We start from the raw sequence: 23,219 nt of genomic DNA on the forward strand, positions 1-23,219 counted from the left end.
CTTTGAGAAACAAGATTTCGGAGAACTGATTTGTTTGACCTATAATCGGACTGACAAGTACATAAAAAGTACACTCAGTGATTAAAAGTGACTTTTCCTTTTATTACTTCGGGAATTATTTAGGTGATTGAGAATACGTATCCATTTTGAGAAAAGAATAAATGATGTTGACGAAAGAGTACCCAAAATAAACAGGATTTAAAAAAGCTAATATTTATTTCTAGAATATAAAATATAGTTAATAAAAATACTACACACAAAGCCTGGAGTAAACTTAGATAACAAACGGAAAATTTAGATTGGAAGACAAAAATTACTTCGCCATCTTCGTGCTAACATAACAAATGTTACACGTCTATTTTAAGACAATGGATTCTATTCAAATGTGTATAAGACACATTTCCCTTTGAAGAAGACAGTTCCAAAGGCCTTATTATTACTAGTTGCTACAATTTTAAATGGAAACGCGGAAACTCCAACTTTAATTGTTTCTCTGTAATATATTCCGAAGGGCAGAAGCTCTTTCTTTGGGTCGGTTCTGTTTTAACTATTTGATAGGTTTTCATCTCAAGTTGGTACGACCTTGAGTCGTGATATCAGGCATCTCACATGCACCAATAAGTGTGAGCGGGATGCCTTATACGAATCTTTATTGCATTTCGTCAGCACGAACCAGCGTAAGCCGCTGCTCTGCTACTGGTACGCTAATTGTTGCTCAAAGTTAATGTCGTGTCAAAACAAGATAAAATTGTTACACCAAAATCGGCCTCCTAGTCTTGATGGTTTTGAATACATAATGGTACTGTTTGGGAATTTGGGAATGCTGCGATAAGCATGGTTAAATAAGCTAAGGGAAAATATATTTTAATTTTATCCATGGATTTAAGAAATAGCATATACTACCAGGAATTTTAACCTCACAAATTGTACATACTACACCAATAAAATAAGCTTCAATTTAATTATTTAGGTCGATAAAAATAGTGTACAATATTGTTCCTTACTTACTATTTCTATTCATTGACGATTCTTCCATCAAGCACTCTTTTATTTAAATAACTCTTTTTTAACTTTTACTGAGCATAGAGAGTCCGTCAGTTGCCTCGAGGAATAGTCTTAGGCATATTTTTTTACATTTTCATAAATTTCTATCACTACTTTTAAGAAGTAAGCTTCTCTTAAGCATTTGTGCTTAAGACTAATCAAATGGATGTATGCACAGGTCAAGATGGGAATACAGTAGGCCGTTTTAATTCTCCTAAGACAAAAACCATTAGCCCTCTTCATGGTAGGGTGCCCCGTTCCGCCCCGCGCCGCTCCCACGGCTGCGTGTGAATTGATTTCAATATCATTTCTATTATCCGTCTTACGCAACCGGTTTGGTGGTTTCGTTAATGAGCAGATGCGTACGTTTGTTGTTTGTAACAAACAGCTACTTGAGGTCGTGAGCCTCTATAGGATTTGCATTTACGTTTGAAATTTGCGTTTCATTGTCGTTAATTTATTTGCCTCGTGCCAATGTGCAAGCGTGTTGCACTTTTTTTGAAATAACATAATTTCGACATACATTTTTGAAATAATTTGTAGCCTATTGAAATCAATTAAGATAGAATAATCGACTTGTTTTTAAGCAGATTTTTTTTTAATGACTGAATTAAGACAGTAGTGTGAAACGCACACATTGAAGACTTTATAAAAATAGAAACACTTTAGTAGAATGAAATAAATAATACATTAAAGAAAAAGAAAAAGTGACCAAGTTCACCAGTGGCCGAGGCGGGAATCGAACTGAACTCGTGGAACGTGGACTTGGTCACTTCTTTAATGTATTATCTATTTCAGTTTATAATTTATACAGTAGTGTGACTATTTCAAAAACAAATAAATAAATAATTTTACATAGATCGACGTAGGCGACGTACGACGTAACTAAACAAAACATGTACAACAACAATCTATGGGTACTAGACGACGATAAACATAAAAACACCCATGACTCATTTTTTGTGTTCATCACATAAATAAATGTCCTTAACGGGATTCAAACCCAGGACCATCGGCTTCATAGGCACTAGGCCAGAACGATCGTCAAATCAAAAAATGTAAAAAAAAAAAAAAAATATTCCCTAGTTCGAAACACCTTGGCATTTATTTAAGAAATTCTATTCCAAATTAGGTGCGTTTGAATCTGTTCATGTTGTTTATTCTTTTATGCAAAAAAGAAAAAGTTTATTTGAAGGACCAAACTTTCTTTGAAGTGAAAGAATACAAAACCGTTGTCTAATATTGGCTCAATCTTTTGCCCTCTTACAAAAGTATCGTAATGTTCTGGAGAAACTTTACTACTTATGGTTTTATTTCGAAACTTAAATTCAATAACAACAAAGAAGAATTAAATATTTTGTAAGCATTTTTTTTTATGATTACATTGTTTTTCTGATTTGATTTAGAAATAAGAAATACCGGGTTTTCTTATTTCTAAATCTGGTCTTATATTATATAAATAAGTAGCTCTAATGCTAGCCTAATGAGTTTACACCAATGTCGTAACATCTGAAATTATATCATTTGATAAACTTTAATAAAAAGTAGTCATATATTTTCCATGATTAAAATATACCTATTTATTGCTTTACGTATTTTAATGTTCAAAATTAAAACTTGATTTTTATTCGCTTATTTAAACATTCGAGTGAAAAGTTGCGAGCTCTTTCATCTCTAAGGTCTAAAAGGTCGGACGCTCGGCATTTACCTGCAAATATTTGTTTAGTAAAAAAAAAGAGGGCAGTGGGTATTTTCTTCAGCTTGTTCATGTAAATGTGAGACGGTATTTGTTGAGGTTTTATGGTAATAAAAATAGAATAGAATAGAATATTTTTTATTCGTAAACAAAAACAAAGCACATTACATTGCATAATATAACAAAAACATAGAAAGTATAAAGTGCCACGAAATGGCCTCATCTCGGCATGTTGCTGGTGGCTTCCAGCGCTGATCTTTCGATGAGACCATCTCTTCTTCTTCTTTCCATCCTGTTACCCCCTGCTGGGGTGTACCCCACTGAGTCCGGTCCTGGGCAGCTTGGGTAACCTCCTCCCACCCCATTCCCAATACACCCAACTCTTGGTCCATGGAACGGCGCCAAGTAAACCATCATGGTATGAGACCATCAAGGGAGAAAAATCACAAATATGTTTTATCTTAGATGGTCTATTTATTTTATTTTATACGGTTGCAAGCAAGCATGCGGCCCGTCTGATGGTAAGCAGTCTCCGTAGCCTATGTACGCCTGCAACTCTAGAGGTCGACATGCGCGTTTTCGACCCTAACACTCCGCACCTTCGTTAAGCTCTGGCAACCTTACGCACCGACAGGACACAACACTATGAGTAGGGTCTAGTGTTATTTGGCTGCTGTTTTCTGTAAGGTGGAGGTACTTCCCCAGTCGGGCTCTGCTCTGGATCTGGAATGGCATACGCTGTGCTGTGCCTTACCACACAAAGCGACATAACATACACTGTGCCCATACCTCTCTTTTTTCTTTTTTTATATAGCTGTATTAAGTTCTTTAAACAAAGTTCTAGGTACCTAACTTTTAACACGTTGTTTGAAGAACTTAATGACCTTTAACAATTAAGAGTTTTGGCCGAAGGGTATCAAGTTCCAGCGGTTCTGCGGACACTACAGGGTTGCGTAATTCATCGCAACCATAAAGTGTTTTTAGTCTAGTTCTAAGATATATTTTTTATAATATGCATGCTAGTTGTAGGTATACTGTAGTAGGTATTTATCTATAGGCAACTAGTTGCCTGAAATAAAGATTTTCATTTTCAATTCAATGGGTCAATCATTTATTTTTGAATAAAAAAATCGGACGTAGACGAACGAGTACTAGTTATAGACTAAGGCTGATTAAGTTTGATTGAATCTGTATATAACAGAATTATCAGCACCATTTGAATAACTCCTTTGGAATTAGAAGTCTATGCACCACGAAGACTGCTTGCCGTCAAACAGGCCTTATGCTTCTTCTTGAGTTGCTTAAATATTGTGTAATATTATACGCTTACGTCTTTTTCTTTTGTAATAATATTATTACCTTTGTTACAGGACCAGTGGCCGAATGTCCGAAAACATCTACTCTTTCAAAGCCGACGCATCTGACAACAAGGCTCGGTATAGCTGTGAGGCCAAAAACGTCATGATCAGCAACACTTTGAAGGCCGAGATCGATCTCACTGTCCTTTGTAAGTATTATAACATTTCCAATCCTTCTAAATGTTTGTTAACCGAAAATGTGTGTAAACCTTCTTCCGAAGACATTTACGGTCGATAATCTTATTTTTCCTCGCGTTGTCCCGGCATTTTGCCACGGCTCATGGGAGCCTGGGGCCGCTTGACAACTAATCCCAAGATTTGGCGTAGACACTATTAGTTTTTACGAAAGCGACTGCCATCTGACCTTCCAACCCAGAGGGTAAACTAGGCCTTGTTGGTATTAGTCCGGTTTCCTCACGATGTTTTCTTTCACCGAAAAGCGACTGATGAATATCAAATGATATTTCGTACATAAGTTCCGAAAAACTCATTGGTACGAGCCGGGGTTTGAACCCGCGACCTCCGGATTGCAAGTCGCACGCTCTTACCGCTAGGCCACCAGCGCTTTACGGTCGATAGTAAAAGGCTAAATTAAGAGGCCGGGGTTACTATTATTACTTTCAACTGCTACTGCTTGGTACAGACAAGACGCGAAAAACGAAAATCACAATTTCGTTAGCTGCCTACCGTATATATTCGTACGGTCAAGGAATTTAATTTCAGTACCATTTCGTACCTTGTCACAGTGACAATAGTATAGGGTTTCTAGCGACTTTCATATTAATTGTCACTGTGATAAGGTACTAAATGGTATGGAAATTAAATTCTTTGACTGTACAATTGAGAAGTAGATAATAATATTTCAATGTTCGTTCTTCGCGGTCAGCTCTTATCGTCAATTTTTTTTTACCATTTAAATTTGATGGTTTTTTTTTTCAACCAACACAGCGCAGGTTTTCTCGCGATGTTTTCCTTCACCAAAAAGCAGCAAAAAACCGAGAAACGTATAACTGAAGGTTTGAACTCGCAAATAGGTGCGTTTGTTTTTACCAGCGCTTTGTACAACGTAAATGATTTTGTTATTGGTTTGGCCTTTTCCGATCCATTCTCTCAGATTATATTAAATAATAAACCGGCCAAGAGCATGTCGGGCCATGCTCAGAGTAGGGTTCCGTAGTTATTCTTCCGTCACAATAAGCTAAACTGGAGCTTAAAGTATAGTAGATTGTTAACCTAGGGATGAACTGTGGATGTACGTCTTTTTACTATGAAGGGGAAACTTTTTGCGATAACTCAAAAACACCTAAACTGATCATATCCGCTATAGTTTTCATTTAATGTCTTTCTTAAGCTCCACTTCCACGATTTTTTTCATATTTTTTTAACCTATGGTTCAAAAGTTAGAGGGGGGGACACATTTTTTTTTCTTTCGGAGCGATTATTCATATTCATATTCATATTCATATTTATTATTAATAATGTACACATACATTACATGTCAAAATTACAATTTAGTTAATACCAACATCTAGATAATAATATAAAAATATTCACATAATGCGTTCAATAAAGTAACAAATTATTAAAAATTATAATATTTTATCATATTCTACATTTGCAATATTTCATCTATGTCATAAAAGGCGTTGTCAATTAGCCATTTTTTTAATTTATTATAAAATGAATTATCATTTGATATTGTGGCAATTTGTTCAGGAATGGCATTATAGATTTTTGGGCCCATAGCATAGGTCGTTTTGGTAGATTTAGTTAGTCTGAATCTGGATGTTTCGAGTATACCTCTGTTCCTATTCCTTAAACATCTTAGGTTACCCGTCCTATGAGGAAATGTGTCAAAGTTGGATCGTACGAACTTTATGATGTTGAAAATGTACTGCGATGGTAATGTCATTATTCGTAATGATATAAATAGTTGTCGAGCTGGTGAGCCGGGAGCGGCGTTGGCTATTATTCTTACAGCTCGTTTCTGCAGTACAAAGACGCGACGCCAGTCAGCGGCGACTCCCCAAAATTCGAGACTGTAGTTTAGCACAGAATGGAAAAGGGCAAAATAACTGCTACGCACTTGGGCCTGTGGAAGAATAATAGACAGTCTTTTTAGTGCAAAACAGATTCCTGCTAGCTTTGTGCAAAGTAATTGAATTTGGGTGTCCCATTTCAGTGATGTGTCGAGGGTGACGCCCAGGAATTTGGCAGAAGTGACTTGTGGGAGTGTTGTGCTGTTAATGACCACAGCGAGCGGTCTTGGTGGTCGGCCACCCAGGTTAAAATGGAGGACCTGGGTTTTAGCTACATTTAGGACGAGTCCATTCACAGAAAACCAGTAAAGGAGTTTATGAACGTCACGAGTTATCAACGTTTCTAAGGAGTCTAAGTTCGGGGCGGTTAGTATGTCGCAAGCATCGTCAGCAAAGACGAACATATTGCCGTCCACCGCGTCTGGTAAATCATTGACTTGCATTAGAAAACATAAATTGGCCAAGGACGACCCCTGGGGGACCCCCATGTCAACACAACCGTCGTCTGATTTTGTTGATCCATTATTGATTACAACGGATTGCTGTCTTTCCTTTAAAAAGTCGATCATCAACCTTAACACAGGGCCACGCAGCCCGTGGTGCTCAAACTTTTTGATTAAGACGTTGTGATCGCAAAGGTCAAAAGCGCGCGTCATATCGCAGAGAACAATGGCTACATGTAAATATTTTTCTTTAGCCTGCATTATGTTTTGTAATGTTTCGCGGATAACTGACACACATGAGCGATTTCTTCGATAGGCAAATTGTTTGACGTGTAGTAATTGAAACTTTTCTAAAAAGTTATACAGCCGATTACTAATGCCTGCTTCGAAAACTTTGGCCATAGTGGGTATTATACTGATTGGCCTGTAGTTTTTCAACTCATTCTTTTGACCTTTGCCCTTATAGACAGGTACGACTTTTACTTTCTTAAGTATGCGCGGATAAATACCTATTTTTATTAATTGGTTGAAAATATTTGTTAGTTGAGCTATGACAAATGGTAGTCCAACTTTGAGTAGCATAGTTGAGGTGTCGTATATATCGCAGGTGTTTTTTGTAGCTACTTGCTGCGTTATGATTTTGTGCAACTCATCATGGGTAAACGCGGATAATTTGACGGAAACTGGACTTGGGGTCGACGAATGAAGTAATAATACTTTTGCCAGTTCTGGGCGAGCGATAGGTGCATTTGCAGTACTTGCGGCAGATAAGAAAAATATGTTTATATCATTAGCTAACCGGTTCTGCGACGAGTATTGTTCGCCGTCGCTATCTCTTAGTAAGTCCAGATTGCATTGACGCTTGCCGGAGGCGCGTCCTGTGACATTGTTTACGATTTGCCACAGAGTTTTTTGTTGGTTATAGCTACTTTGTAATGTTCTAGTGTAATATTCACGTTGTGCGTGTGACAGAGATTGTTCAAATTTAATTGACTGTGATATAATAAGTTGCAATGTTTCACTACTGTCCGGGTTTCTTTGAGCGATATCAATCAACTGCGCAAGAAGTTGTTTTTGCATTATTAAGTCGTTTGTGACCCAAGGACAGTTACATTTATTGTGTACACGTTTTAGACGGTATGGGAAATATCTTCTCCGAATATATTCACTTTATCAAAAAATGTTTTGTTGAAGACCCATGTTAGTTTTGAAAGACCTTTCCAACGATATCTCACACTGTAGGGTTGAAGTAAAAATAAATCACGCCACTTTACTTGTTGGGGAGGTACCCTAAAAAAAAATTTTTTTTAGATTTTATTGTACGACTTTGTCGGCTTTATTGATTTATATATTCATGTCAAATTTCAGCTTTCTAGCACTAACGACCACGGAGCCAAGCCTCGGACAGACAGACAGACAGACGGACATGGCGAAACTATAAGGGTTCCTAGTTGACTACGGAACCCTAAAAAGGGAAAACGCATACTAAAAATTTTAGCTACTGTAAACTTCTTGACAACACAATGGTCAAAAACGCCTTACTAAGTCATGTTAGATGGCATAAAATATACCACCATGGCGGGGAGGCTTATGGGTTCAAGGCTATTAACCTGGATTGCTATTCAAATCCGGCCTTCACCACTGGAGAGCTTCGTCGCTTTTTTTTCTTTAATATATAACATCTATTTCAGACAATGCTACTTTAACGCCACTCCTACTTAGATACTTCACTATTTGTTTTAGCTAAGTAAATCTTATAAGAAAACGTAAATATATTTATATTCGAACTTCGAAAGATTTTAAGCGATCTAAATTACTGCCATTCACCTGATTCTTTATTTATACGCAATTCAAGATTCGAACTTCCCAAGATATTCGAGACCCAATTTTGGGCTGTCGTGGTCTCAAAGTGAGCGGCGAAGCGAAACGTTGCTTTAATATTGAACCTGGGGATCAATTCTCAAATAAAAAAAATTCTGTTTTGCTGTTAGATTGAAATCGTTAAAGTGAACGACAACAACGGTACGCAAGTGAGACTCGGATTAAGATTGAATTGGTATTAGATGAAGAGAAACAAAATGAAGTCCTTGATTTACTTTACATCCTGAATGGTTGGCTAAGTAGGTCAGTAAATGTACTGTTTTAACTTGAGAGGAAAGCGGAAAGTAAATTAGGTTGCTAATGTTTATTATGCCGAATTAAAATTCCTTTTAACCAACATTTGTCTTGAAGATTTTCTGAAACAGATAGTTTATGGATTTATAAAAGAAGATCTAAGTGGAAGAATTTGTATATTTCGGAAATCGAATATATTGTTTCGATTAATGATGGTGATAAAAGAGTATTCTTCACCTTTTTATTGTTGAAGTGATAATTATACATGTTTCCCACCATGGGCTTTAACTTTTCGAACGCCAAGAACACCTAAAGTCGTCGTCACTAATCGTGCCCACAGCGCCACGGATAACTACAGGTGGTATAGCGGACGCTGTCAAAGTAACCTTCACACTTTCACAAGTAAGGTATACATTAGCTCGCTTACGCCTGGGAGCTTGGCGTTTGAGTGATGTTTGTGTTTATGACATAAATAATACTTCAGCCTATATACGTCCCACTGCTAGGCCTGTGCCTCCTCTCATGCGCGAGCTCCGGCTATAGTCCCCACGCTAGCCCAATGCGTATTGGGGACTTCACATACATCCTTATATGACATAAAGCCTTCAAAATGTTAAATGCAGGGCTCGAATCTACTGGCTACACTAAACTACTTTTGCTATGGGACCAACCCCGAAAACGCGTTTTTTTCGGCTGTACCATAGAAAAATACATCGTCATCTGATCAGCCATAATTTATGAAAAAGCTAAAAAATTTCGCAACCTCGGGGTTGGTCTCATAATAAACGTAGTTCAGTGTAGCGATTAGAATCGAGCCCTAAATTTAAAGCACCGTGATTGTAGTTTCCCTGTATATCTATAATTATAAAAAAAAACAAAGCCATAGACTCACCAAGTAAGCTTTTGGCAAAAATTTCATTTTTTGTACAAGCTTTTGTTGCTGATTGCTTTTCTTTCCACAGGCAACTAACTATACTCAACTCGACAATTCTAACAACCCCTAACTAAATTTGGGAATACAATGGAGTTCCCATTGCCACCTGTCTCCATCATCAGATAAGCTCCATTTCATCATAACATTACATAGTCATCCGATTTACATATGAATGCAAAATGTCTGCTCAATCGTAAATCGGGAAGTGGGTCAAATTTAGCTTTCAAGATTTGGCCCAAACTAACATACTAACAAGGCAAATTAAATAAAATCTTGTAAAAATATAAATTCAATCATTCAAAAGTTTCGAAAGAAAATCACCTTCAACATTTCAGCAAACCTAGCAATATTTATTGGGTATGAAGTTCCATTCAAGATAATTTTGCCTTACAGATTTTTTCAACTGTTCATAAATTGCTCTTGTATTTCATGTTTAAACAAGCAATGATTTGTTCTGCAATTCTTTATATCTTTCACATTTCCTTCGATGATTGGTTTCTTTGTCCAATCAGAACCTGTGCTTACTGGGAAAGGTATATGTAATATTTTGTAGTGCTATTTTATTTTGTTCAGATCTTTCAAGGGAAAAACGAATATTTATTTGGTTAAACTGTAAATTGCCATTTAATTAAACTTACTAGTGAGGACTGTCGTGTCGTGGAGGAAAATGCATGTTTTATGTGTAAGTTAGTTTTAATAGAACCTTATGCACATTTTACTCTGTTTGTTCTCCTAATAAATAAAATAAAATAAAATAAAATACTAGCTAAATATAATTATTGAATTTAGTATTTTTATGTTGTCTAATTTTACATTCATTCATTCATAATTCACACGTCAAAAGAATACAATGTGAAACAATTTAATACCCAAAAACTACTACATTCCAAAAATCAACAATTTACATAAAACACTTAAATACTAAAAATAGTACAAAAAATACCCAAAAACCACACACGAATTCATAGATCACGAATTTGCTTTGCCTAAAGATCGACTGGTAGAGAATGCCTCAATTAATTAATTAATAGCATTAAGTCCGCCTTATGTAATATAAGGTATAGGCGTATCACGCGGCTAACGACCTGGAAGGCTTTGTAACTTTTTCATTAATTTATGACATCTATTTCAGTTAATAATTTAGTACCTGGGTGACCGAGCTTTGCTCGGTTCTAAGTGTCCTAACTATTTATTGTAATATGGTGGTGTATAGGTGATAATCTTAAATACATTTTTTTACTAAATTAAACTTGTCTAAAACAATAAAAATTAAAAAAAATATATATAAACATGAACATATAAAAAAAAAACAAAAGTTATTCACCGGGCGAGATTCGAACCCGTAACACTCGTTTCTAGCCGTCCACGTCTTAACCCGCTGGACCAGACGGACAGTGGCCGGCAGCACGAAATTAGCGACCATATTCTGCGTCGAAAGAAAAACGCATAAAAACTCGAAAACACGCGTTTTCCCAAACATAAGACTAATCTAGATCGATTTTATACCCCCAAAAACCCCCATATACCAAATTTCAGCGAAATCGTTAGAGCTGTTTCCGAGATCACAGAAATATATATACATATATATATATACAAGAATTGCTCGTTTAAAGGTATAAGATATAAGTTTGCTACCATCAGTTTAAGGCCAGGCCAGACAGAAAACAAACAGTGTGAGAAACAAAAGTCTGGGACCGTCAATATTTTCTAAAGTCAATCTACGAAAAGTACGAAACCATTCAGATAGCGACGGCGATCTTTGGTATCAAGTTTTTTAGGGCTCCTCGGTGAGATTTATTTATTTATAAGTAATATAAATATTTAATAAGATAATTTGAACTTTTTCCTAGTTGTGTTGTGTTGTGTCAAGTAACAGTTACATCTTAGTGTTCATTGTTAGGGTTCCGTACCCAAAGGGTAAAACAGGACCCTATTACTAAGACTCCGCTGTCCGTCCGTCCGTCCGTCTGTCACCAGGCTGTATCTCATGTTAGACAGTTGAAATTTTCACAGATGATGTATTTCTGTTGCCGCTATAACAAGAAATGCTAAAAAATAGACTAAAATAAATATTTAAGGGGCCTCCCATACAACAAACGTAATTTTTTTTGCTGTTTTTATAGATAATGGTACGGATAACTTCGTGCGCGAGTCCGACTCTCACTTGGCCGGTTTTTTTTAGAAAACTAAGTGTAGGGCGCCTCGGGCCAGGTCCAGGCCTTCTAGCATGAGTTATCCTTTAGGTTTTAGGGGTTGTTTGTCTGTCTTTCTAACAAATATTGCTTTTGCAAAAAGAGGCCAAACGGCAAACTTGTAACTCCCAGTTTTACACAGTCACCATCAGATATATCGGAGCGGTCAAGTTGTTCACAAATATCTGAACAAATAATCTGCAATACTGCTGCTAGAATACTAGTGTATACATAAAAAAAAACTGAATCACAAACCCCAACTCTTAAGCCCGGCTCGCGCCTGGTCCGTTTTTTAAGTAAATTCCAAACTTCGACGCGTCGATGGACTTGTGAAAAGAAATTAAAACTTAAGATTTGCGTTGAACGAAAATAAATGTCAAACCAAAGACTACGAGGCGATTGGCGTTATTTTTTTACGGAATTTATCAAACTTTTTTTATTAACACTTAAGTTGTTATCGCAATAAATTTGGGCCCAGAGTGCTGTCTTGCGGGAATACCTGGTATTTATTTAATAAATCAAGCGATGAGTCTGGATAGTTTGTTTTTAAAATAAAGGAGAAATGACTTGATAATATTCGATAAATCTAGTCATATTTGATCCACAATTCTAATTTCAAATATTTCATGAAGTTTTGGCAATATTATCAGTGTGTATGTATGTAAACACTTTATTGGACATAAGGCTCTGAGCACACGGAGCGTAAGCGTAAGAGACGCGTAAGTGTATCGTAATACGCGCGTAGAATGAGAGCGCTACGAGCACGAACAACTTCAAACAAGTCCGCACACGCGTAGCGTAGCGTACGAGATTTATGTCGTCATCACGACAGGCGTAGCGTAATATAGGCGTAAAAAAAACTTCTGACATAATCAAACAATAAAAAATTTCTTCATCTGACGAAAAAGTAAGATCGTCGATACATCCGCTGAAGACATCTGACGCCAGCGACGCCATGATTTCAACTAAAGAGATTTCACTTATAAAACGATTACGCTTACGCGACGCTTAGTGCCTAGAACTCTACGCGGCTCGTACTCGTAACGTTTTTACGATACGCTTAGGTACGCGATGATTACGCTCCGTGTTTTGAGGGCCTAAGACAGGTAGAAATCATAATAAAACCTAAAAATTTACAAAGGTGAACTTATCCCTATAAGGGATCACTTCCAGATCCGATTTTAAGTATTACAACACTACTATAATGTTGTATCGATCACCAGTGATCGGTTTTTTGGATTCGACATGGGGTGAACGACCTCAATCATTATGTTAGTATGGATATGCCCCGGGAATCCGGGCTTTATGTTGTTAGAAAAAGCAAAAAATACAATGTGTTTATTTTATTACACTTTTAAACATCTAAGTAGCTGATAGACGAGTACCCAAGAAAGTCCGTTGTTTCGTCAAGCGATATCCATAATTTTTCGTCTGCAACGTCACCATGTATAACACTTAACTTTTCTTTTTAAACTTATCCAAATACGTTCTTCTTATAATAGATTCACCGGGTAACTTAATACTATCACCACATTTACAGCATATGTACTTTTCAAAGAAAGATTTAAAAGCCGGATTTTCGATTTGCTGCCACGGAATGTTGCAAAGAATTAAGAACTGGACTAGATCAAAGTAAAAATCTTCTTTCTTCTGTTGTAATCCTCTGTGCTGGCCACTTTCAACGTGTTTTTTAACAACATTTTTACTCGTACATCCGATGGTTATTTCACATTTTGAACAATAGATTGATTGCTTAGTCGACTCATACATCAAGTCAACGTGGGGCTCGATCCAACATAGAATAGTTTCATCCTTAGGGGAAGAATTAAGTTTTCGCGGCATGTCAACTAGCATGTAATACTGCCGTACGGTCTAGTACTTCCCGAGAATATTCCAATCATACGCGAATCAAAAGTTCAATTAGAGTAAGCCACAGTTGTCGTAAAAGATAATCTTAGAGTCCATGAAACAACTCGATGAAATGAAAATTGAACCATAAATCATAGTGTGCGAACTTAACGTGGATACTTATTTATTGGATCGCCTTTGAGCTATAAGATCTATGTATTTGCACTTATATGATAACCTGTGACCTAATATTATAGTATAAATTATACAGATACCTATTTATTTATGCAATCCTTAGAAGCAAATAATTAGAACTGAAATCCAGAGAAAATAATGAAATGTCAATGTCAAGATTTTGAAGTATTTTTTCCATCATGACAGATATATAAGCTAATACTTTGTGGGAGTTGTAATATATTCTGCTTTAAATAAAATGTTGAGATTAGGAAAAGAATAGAAGTTTTTGTCTCAACTGGTTGCCATGTAAGAGTAAAAAATTCTTTAGAGATAGTTTAAATTGTTTTATTTTTGTACGGTTTGTTCGGTATCGCGGGAAACTGTCGTATCTATATTAACTTTTCTACTTGATATCCCGCGAGGGAGAATCCAAATAACCGATCACTGTCGATCACACGTAAATGAGGTTGTCATAAACTGTGTAAGCACAATTACCCACCGGGAAGTAAAGTAGGCACATTTTACGGTATTATAATCCTTCACCATCTCATTATATCATCATATTTATCGCAGACTTTTATCGCCCACTGCTGAGCATAGGCCTCTCTTCAAGTACGCCACTTATCCTGAGCCAATCTCATCCAGAAGTGACCCGCAATCTTCCGAATGTCGTCCACCCAACAAGCCAACGGACGCCAGGCATTCCTTTCGTCTGAAAGCGGCCACCATTCCGTTAAAATTTTGGCCCACCTGCCATAACTGCATGGTAACTGACGTGTCCGACGTTTTGCACCTTGGTGCGACGTCGGATCTGGACGTTCCTCAGTTGGTCTTGAAGTTTGATTGCATTATAAATACATCTTAAGTCTATTCAACTATCCTAAACAGAATACTCAATACCTGATGCTTATTGACATTTACATTAGTATGATTCTGCAGAATTATACCTTAATCACATTCTGATTGTACCTACTGTAATCAAGTGTTGTTACTATTTGAACTCACGGGAATCTGAAACTAGCTAAAGTATTTATTTAAAATCGTCAAGAAAAAAGGGGATCTAGTCACTTGACCAGTTCTCTGTTTTTATTTTTATTATAACAGTACGGAGCTTTTGAAAATTTGACTTTTTTTTCTTATAAAAATCAAGAAAAAAAGTCAAACGAAGGGGCATTATTTAATAAACATCTATCTTATCTTCTTCGTCACGTTGTTCCGGCATTTCGCCACGGCTCCTGCCAGTCTGGAGTCCGCTTGACAACTAATCCCAAGATTTAGCGTAGGCACTGGTTTTTACGAAAGCGACTGCCATCTGACCTCCACTAATAAACATCTATCTTATGTCATAAAAATATTTTCCATAATGTCAACATCCAGAGCACCGGTCGCCCCCTTTCCTATAAAGTCAAAAAATACAGGTACAGTCAGCATCAAAAGTAGCGGATCAAATAACGCTTCATAAGTATCTACCATTCTGTAATTGCTTAACAAAAAGTGATGTCTTTAATATTGAACAACTAAGACTGTAAAAGATATACTTTTCAATGCAAGTTTTAGAAATTTATCTATTTTTGGAAAAGTTATCCGGAATATCAGATACTTTTGGCGCGTTGTTTCATCCGCTACTTTTGATGCTGACTGTACTTACTTGTGGTATTATTATTGTTTTAACTTTTTCTATTCAGGAGAGCTTAGAAAAGAAAAACTACTTCTTTCTTGATAATTATTCACAATTTTTGTACAGAAATTAAATTAAAAAGGGTTATATATAAACACAACTCAAAATATTAGATAAAGTAATTAGATATTTTCTCGAGGTTTTAAACGTTCACTTTCACTGATTCAGATGAGAAAACACTTCTCGAGAACCTATAGTACTCCCCAGCTCAAAGACAATCTGCCCTAATGAGCCAGTCCTTGAGACAACCTCGGTTCTAAGTTTATAAGATCGCAATGTAGATATCGAATGTAAAATGAATGAGAACGATCTTTTCGAGATAGTTAATATTCTGAGGCTTATGAGATGATTGGAGCTTGAACAAGTTAAAGAAGTCTTTAAGTTCTGACCTAAAGGGCGGGTGTGACTTGCCTGGGACCTAAAAATATCTAGTAAAAACGCATTTTTTTAATGTTACAATGTTCGTTATTGGAAGACCTAATGAAGGTAATAGGTAAAGTAAAGTAATTCTCATTAAATATTTATAAGTATGGTCGACTGGTAGAGATTGCCTTTTTTATTTGTGCAACAAAGTTAATTTATTATGTTTCTAAATTTCGGCGCTTTCCGCCGCTGCGCCCGCTTTTACATTAGTCTGTTGGAGGTGGGACAGTGCCAGTGTGTCTACACAGGTAGCATCCCACACTAACATACGTCCCAGACTCCAAGGAATCAAGGACACCCCGCCAGGCCTCATGCCATCATCCCTGGTAATGCCAGTCGGCTCAATAAGAGCAGTGGCAATAGACATAAACACTTGTCATTTAACATTATAAATCTAACCTATTTTTTCTTCCACAGTCGCCCCAGCCCACGTAACCATCACAGGCCCCACAGAAGCCAGGGTAGGGGACCCGGTGCCTCTGACCTGCAGCACGGCACCTTCGAATCCCGCTGCTGACATTAAGTGGTTGGTGCTTGGGAAGCATCATAAGGAAGCTAGCAATCGCACTGTTATATCTCCGGAAGGTGAGGGTTTAGGTGTTTAAGTTGATGCAAGTTGGGAGGGGGCGGGGGGCGTAAAGCCAGGAAATTAGAAAAAAAAAACAAAACCCTAGGCGCGCCACGCGAAACTTGCGAAGGAAGATTTCGCGACCGCGCGGGTTTTGACGTTTTTCCTCAATATCTCTAAAATAAATACTTCCATTTAAAATTTTGTTAGTCAAATCTCTCGGCTATATACCTATATCATTAGCTATTTTCAACACACTTGCTCGAAACGGCGTTTTTATTCCACCGATTGTCAGATGCAAGACTGCATGCTAACCGATTTAACATTACAATTTGATTAACATGAAAGTTTATTTTTTCCTCGCAAGTGCGTTGAAAAACGTCGTATGAAACGCGTGTGCTGTGGTTATTACACACGTCGGCTTTCTTATGTCTAATGTACTATTATACTAAAATTATACTGCTACAGTATGCAGGGTATATACAATTGAAAATAAATTAAAATTAGACATGTTTTAGGGATTTTTTTCTATCAAGTCAAATTTAACTTTTTAAGGTTTTGATTGTAATGTACCCTTTCAAATATAGTTTAGTTTTCGTATGAATTTTATCATGGGATATGTTTTTGATTAAAACTTGTAAAAATTCAAAATAAAAATTACAATTTTTTATCATAGCCTCTTAATACAGTAGGTATTGCTCTATACTTTCTACCTATTTTACTTACTCGTGCGTAAATGTTTACGTTTGAATTCTATTCCTCAGTATTCACAGTCATTGATTCTAAGCAATTATTTTTCTACGTTCTAGGTGGCTGGATCACGACGTCCAACATCACGGTGACTGTGGAGAAAGACAGACGTTCAATCGTCGTTGTCTGTCACGGTATCAACGCACAGCTGACTGAGAACGTCGTCGCTACGCACACTATCAACGTGTTATGTAAGTACATTATTATTATATACAAGGTCCCTCGAGGAAACGGATAAACTTAACAACGTATTCCTGAGGTCATGGTAAGCAAAACACCTTACGCAAATTTAAGTCAATATTATATCTATGCTTAATGTACTTAAGAAGATATCGTTACCGTACTTGTGAAATAACTTGTAATAAAAAAGAGCTATAAAGCTACAAATAAAATAATATATTTTCACCCACCCACCAAGGAAAATTAAAATATATGAACAAAGAGTATGGTATAGCTACTTACTAAATATCTTAAATTGTTTTCCTAGCTATGTTTATTGATAATATGGAGGCTAAGTCACATGAGATTAACTCTCTTATTCATAAACATGTACTAAAGTTACGATGCCGCTGATCATCGTTTGTCCCTTTCCAACGTATTGGTATGATGGAAATGGGACAAACGATGATCAGCGGCTTCGTAATTTTAGTACACGTATAACCAAGAAAGCTTTGTTAGAATTTAAGTCATACTCGTAACAACTCTATAATAAAGTAAAGAAATATTAAGCATATAAATAATATATTTCAATATAACCTGCTCGTCATGGCTCATAATCTAATAATTTGGAAACGAAACGTGTTGTGGATATATATTTTGTAGGATAGGTGCATATTACGATGACGAAGCGTGTTGTGGATGTTTTTTTTTTTGCTTGTATTTATTGACGAAGCCTGCGTTGTGGATCTGACATCTGTCTTGATATGATTTTAATTGTGTTTTTAATAAATTATGGTTTTTTACTACAAACACACGTAGTAGAAGATTTGGAATATATATACCTGATTTAAAAAAAGTTCAAAAAAATGTTTTAAGGACTATTTCCATTAGAATTTGTAACATAACACCGAAATTTCCATTTAAGGCCAGTCTCATACTTGTTTCCTTTATAGAGCTGCTACTCTTATTGAGAGTCTGTTAAAGCTATCGCCTCAAGACAAGACAAGACAATACAACACAAAGCATTTATTGCAATCGTATTAGTAATCAAACTTCCAAGATTCCGTGTGTAGTATGTAAATATTTAGTGTCAGTTCAAGAAAACTGTTAATTTTACCTTTGTCATTTATAATAAAATACCCCCCAAAAAACACAAATAATTGATCTCTCTCTCTCTCTATAATAAATATCCAAAATGCAATTATCTGAAAATTCAAACGTAAATTCAAGTTATTTGAATTTCGAGCGCAACATCTCCAGTTTGAGCACATCACGTCTAACTCCACCACGAAACCGTTTATATGGCCAGTGAATTTCAGACATTATGTAGACTAACGCCCGCAGCTAAAGCCAGCTACACATATACATGACTGCGGTATAAGACACACATGTATACCTATCATAATGTATACTACTGTTTGGTTTGGACGAACAAACACAATCGTACGACAGATTAACATAAATCGATAGAGAACTATGAAATTTCTCATGTGATAAAGTTTTGCTGATGTAATATAATTACGATTTCATGTATGTATATGTATAATTGGGTCCTTAGTTTCTTAAATTTGGGAAATTGAAAGTAATACTAAAGTGAATGAAGGGTTGCATAACTATTGCCAATAATATTTGCACAGTAATAATTGAATGGTAACTAATTAATTGATAAAAAATCAAAGTAACTTTAAAATTTTCTTTTAAAAGAACGTAACATATAAAAAAAAGACTAGATCTAGAAATATTTTCATAAATCGACCTAATCGACCTAGCCCCAACCTAAGCAAAGTATGGGTACATACGTATATAGATAAATACATACTTATATACATAGAAAACACCCATGACTCGTAACAAATATCCGTGCCCATCACATAAATAAATGCCATTACCGGAATTCGAACCCGGGACCATAAGCTTCATAGGCACGGTCTCTACCCACTAGGCCAGACAGGTTGTATATCCCTATCGTAAGCAGTTTTGCCGCAAATGTCAAAATCGATAATTTATTTGACATTTACGGTGGTAATGCAGTCAGTAGTAATGTCGCACTGCAGTACTGGTGTATCCTGAAACCGAAGGATACCTTTAGCCTTTTATATTTGTTAAATGCTGTCCCTTTCAAACAAACCCAAATGTAAAAAGTGGCTGTGACAGAATCGGACAGACAGACGGACATGACGAATCTATAAGGGTTCCGTTTTTTGCCATTTGGCTACGGAACCCTAAAAATGACGGATAAGGGCTAAAGATTATCAAATACTTGTTAGACTGTAAAATAGACTGTAAAAAATATAACTGTGTAACATTCGAACAACAGGCGTTTATTAATAATGCCATAAGATTGCAAAAGAAAACGCATGCCAGCAGAGTTAAAGCTAACACACACCTATTCAAATCATGTCCAGTACCCTCACTATTTCATACATTCAAGAAGACTCATGCCAACAAATTAAGGCTAGGTTATTTAATATTTTTCAATGGAACCATGTAAACAAGGAGTTTAAACTACCTATACACATACATGAGACATCGCAGTAAACGCACATGCAACCCTCTCATAAAGTACCTACAGCAGAGTACCTATCCAAAAGAAAATTCATGCCAGTTGATGCTAGGTATACACATACATAAGATAACGCAATAAACGCACATCAGTACCGTGTAGGTATACAGTGGTTACAGCAGAGTACCTATGCAAAAGAATAATCATGACAGTTAAGTTAAAACTACATAGGTTTACATAAGATATCGCAGTAAACACACATGCAGTACCCATTCAACCCTCTTATAAAGTACCTAAAGTGGTTACAGGATAGTACTTATCCAAAAGAACATTCATGCCAGTCCATTTAATGGTAGGTATACACATACACAAGATATCGCAGTAAACGCACATGCAATCCTCTCATAATAGAGTTACAGCAGAGTATATATAGCTATATATAGCTATCCAAAACAATATTCAATGCCAATTGAGCTAAAGTATCTATACACATACATAAGATATCGCAGTAAACTCACATGGAACCCTTCTAAAGTATCTATCCAAAAGAATATTACGCCAGTTGAGGTAAAGCTAGCTATACACATAAGACATCGACCGCGACGTGCGATGTCGTTTACTGAAACGCACATGTAACCCTCTCGTTACGTTTGCCTGCTATGTTTCCAAGTCACGCATCGCTCCGAGTTAGTAAGACATTACAAGGGTCCATAGGTCCTGATAAAAATGTGGCTGGGTCAAGGTTTGGAGTTCATTTTGAAGTTTTGAGGGCTTTATATTGTTGAATAGTTGCTAGACTTGGTACAGTGGTATAAAGCGATTTTTTATGACTTTCAAAGTTGTAATAAATTTATTTTTATAATATAGTCTGTTTTTAACTATAAAAATACTACCCATAGGAAAAAATATGAAACGCTCATTTGTTTCTTGCATACTAAAGCTTAGAACGCACTGCGATTAATTTGTTGCGGTTTCATTCTTGCAACTGCGTGCGCTTATGAAGCATGCCGTACGTTACACTTTTTGCGGTTCTGGAATCGCAGTGCGTTCTTAGTCTAAATTTATAGCGTAGTTCTTTATAATTAAAAAAATAGACTGTAAAAAATATAACTGTGTAACATTCGAACATCCGGCTCCCACTAGTAAGTGGGAGCCGGGGTACTGTAGTTCTCCGACATATATCAATATTAAAACCAAAACAGATTTTGAAATCCAAATGCGCGCTCTTCGTCTTGCGAGCGTTTTGCGAGCGTGAGCTCAGCGAGGCGGGTGATGCGCTAACGTGAGCTGCGGGGCCGCTGCGTTTACGGTTGTTACACTAAGGGTCATTGTCCGTATAGTCAATTCTTTATCGTACAAAACACGCGTTTGATGATGATATTTTTGGACCCGGGTACGTCCTTAAACTATGGCCAAAAGAGAGGTATGGGCATTGTGAATGTCATCTCGCTTTGTGTGGTAAAGCACAGCACAGCGGATGTCATTCCAGATCCCAACTAAGCAGAGCCCAACTAAGGAAGTACCTCCACCTTACAGAAAACCGCAGCCAAATAACACTAGACCCTAGTGTTGTGTTCCTGCCGGTGAGTTAGGTTGCCAGAGCTCAACGAAGGGGGGGGGGGGTCGGCAACGGTACATAGGCTACGGAGACTGCTTACCATCCGGCGGACCGTATGCTTGTTTGCCACCGACGTAGTATAAAAAATATATACATGTTGTCAATTTTTTATTTAGGTATTATACACAAAACCTATAATGCAGTTTAAGAAAACTTATCCTTTTAAGAAATCATTCTGATCCTGAAACTTGGCTGCTGCATTTACGGTTGTTTTATATTCTTCTTCTTCCTCGGTAACCTCATTGGTGAGGATCGCTACCATGTATGCTGTCTCCATAGTGTGCGGTCATAAGCCATATGGGACTCTTCACAGCATCAGACCATCTCGTGGGTGCTCTTCTTCGCGCACGCTTGTCATCCTTTTCGTGTGGTGTTGGCGAAGACTCCTACGCATACCCTGGACGGGTATGAGAACTAATAAATCCATCCTAGAGGAGCTGAACATCACCACATGGCTCTACAATATGTCAAGAACGCGGCCTCAGCTTTTTATTTATATTTTATGGAGGATAGACAGGCGTTTGACCACGATCACACCTGATGGTAAGTGATGATGCGGTCTACGGTGGAGCACGCTTACCTATGAGATACCTATTTACTCTAGCCATGAAGAGATTTTTTGGTCATATGATGCGGTCTAAATAGCATGATCTAGAAAGGCAGATTGTCTTGTTATATATAGACTACACGTATCGCCATCAGGCGAACCATCATCCACCAGGTAAGCAATTACCCGGAACACAAAAGGAGTTGAAACTGCGTTGCCGGCTTTCAAGACTGGAGTAAGCTCTTTTCTTGAAGGTTTTAAGGGTGTGACTTACCTATATACATATTTTACTAACCAAAAATTTATATTAGATTCCATTCCATACTTCCTTGCTACAAAATCCTTCATCCCATTTCATTTTCAACGGAAGCAAATTTCACAACAATTTCACACCAAATATGTGACGTCATTTCCCTGAAAAACGCAGCTAGCCTTAAAAAAGGGCCGCCATGTTGGGCCGTCGCTTCCGTTTCCGGAAATATGATAATTCGAACGGAAGTCCGGCTTGGCTGTTTACGCCGTTAACGGATAGTTCTCAATTCAAATTCAAACTGTAATTTACGTTAGTTAAATTTAAATAGTTGACATTTTGTTGAATTAAGTTTGCAATGTCGACAGTTTAGTTGGAATTTGATCTCTAGAGAGATTATATCATAAGTTTGTAGTAAAAAATAACTGGAAAATACCGAAAATGAGATAAATTGACCTTCTTAAGCTTTTTACGAGTTTTACGTTTCAGCGAAGAAATGTTACTTCTGAATTTTTGAAGAGAAAACTTCTTTAGCGGCGCTGTGCACTTTTTGTGATGGGAATAAAATGTTAAACTCGCGACAGGCCACATGAACGACAGATTCGTCAGATTGAAAATTCGTAAGATGGACACGTGACCTGGTCGAAAAACTGTTACCATGTCATTGAAGCCATGCAGTAGTTAAATTTTTAATGTAATATAAATTTTCATGTTTGTGTATGATAGCAAAATAAATGAATATTGTATTTTACCACATAAATGATAGTACTTTTATACTGATAATTAAAGCAATTCGTGCAAAATTATTCCCTAACCATTCCAAAATATCAAAAATGCACAACGTTAATATTCAAGTTTTCACTTCTGCCGGCACTCC

General features: G+C 36.8%; 1 protein-coding gene across 3 annotated transcripts in view; it reads left to right on the top strand.

The window, feature by feature from the left end:
- The window catches only part of LOC133531143 (nephrin), a 430,180-nt gene that overhangs the window by 347,544 nt on the left and 59,417 nt on the right, over positions 1-23,219 (top strand). For all 3 annotated transcript variants that reach the window (XM_061869270.1, XM_061869268.1, XM_061869269.1), the window contains exons 9-11: positions 4,111-4,247; positions 16,365-16,532; positions 17,325-17,456. In XM_061869270.1, coding sequence (XP_061725254.1) covers positions 4,111-4,247; positions 16,365-16,532; positions 17,325-17,456 — 437 coding nt within the window. The remainder of the gene's footprint in view (positions 1-4,110; positions 4,248-16,364; positions 16,533-17,324; positions 17,457-23,219) is intronic.

Source organism: Cydia pomonella, chromosome 24, assembly GCF_033807575.1.
Source record: "Cydia pomonella isolate Wapato2018A chromosome 24, ilCydPomo1, whole genome shotgun sequence".
Lineage (NCBI taxonomy): Eukaryota > Metazoa > Arthropoda > Insecta > Lepidoptera > Tortricidae > Cydia > Cydia pomonella.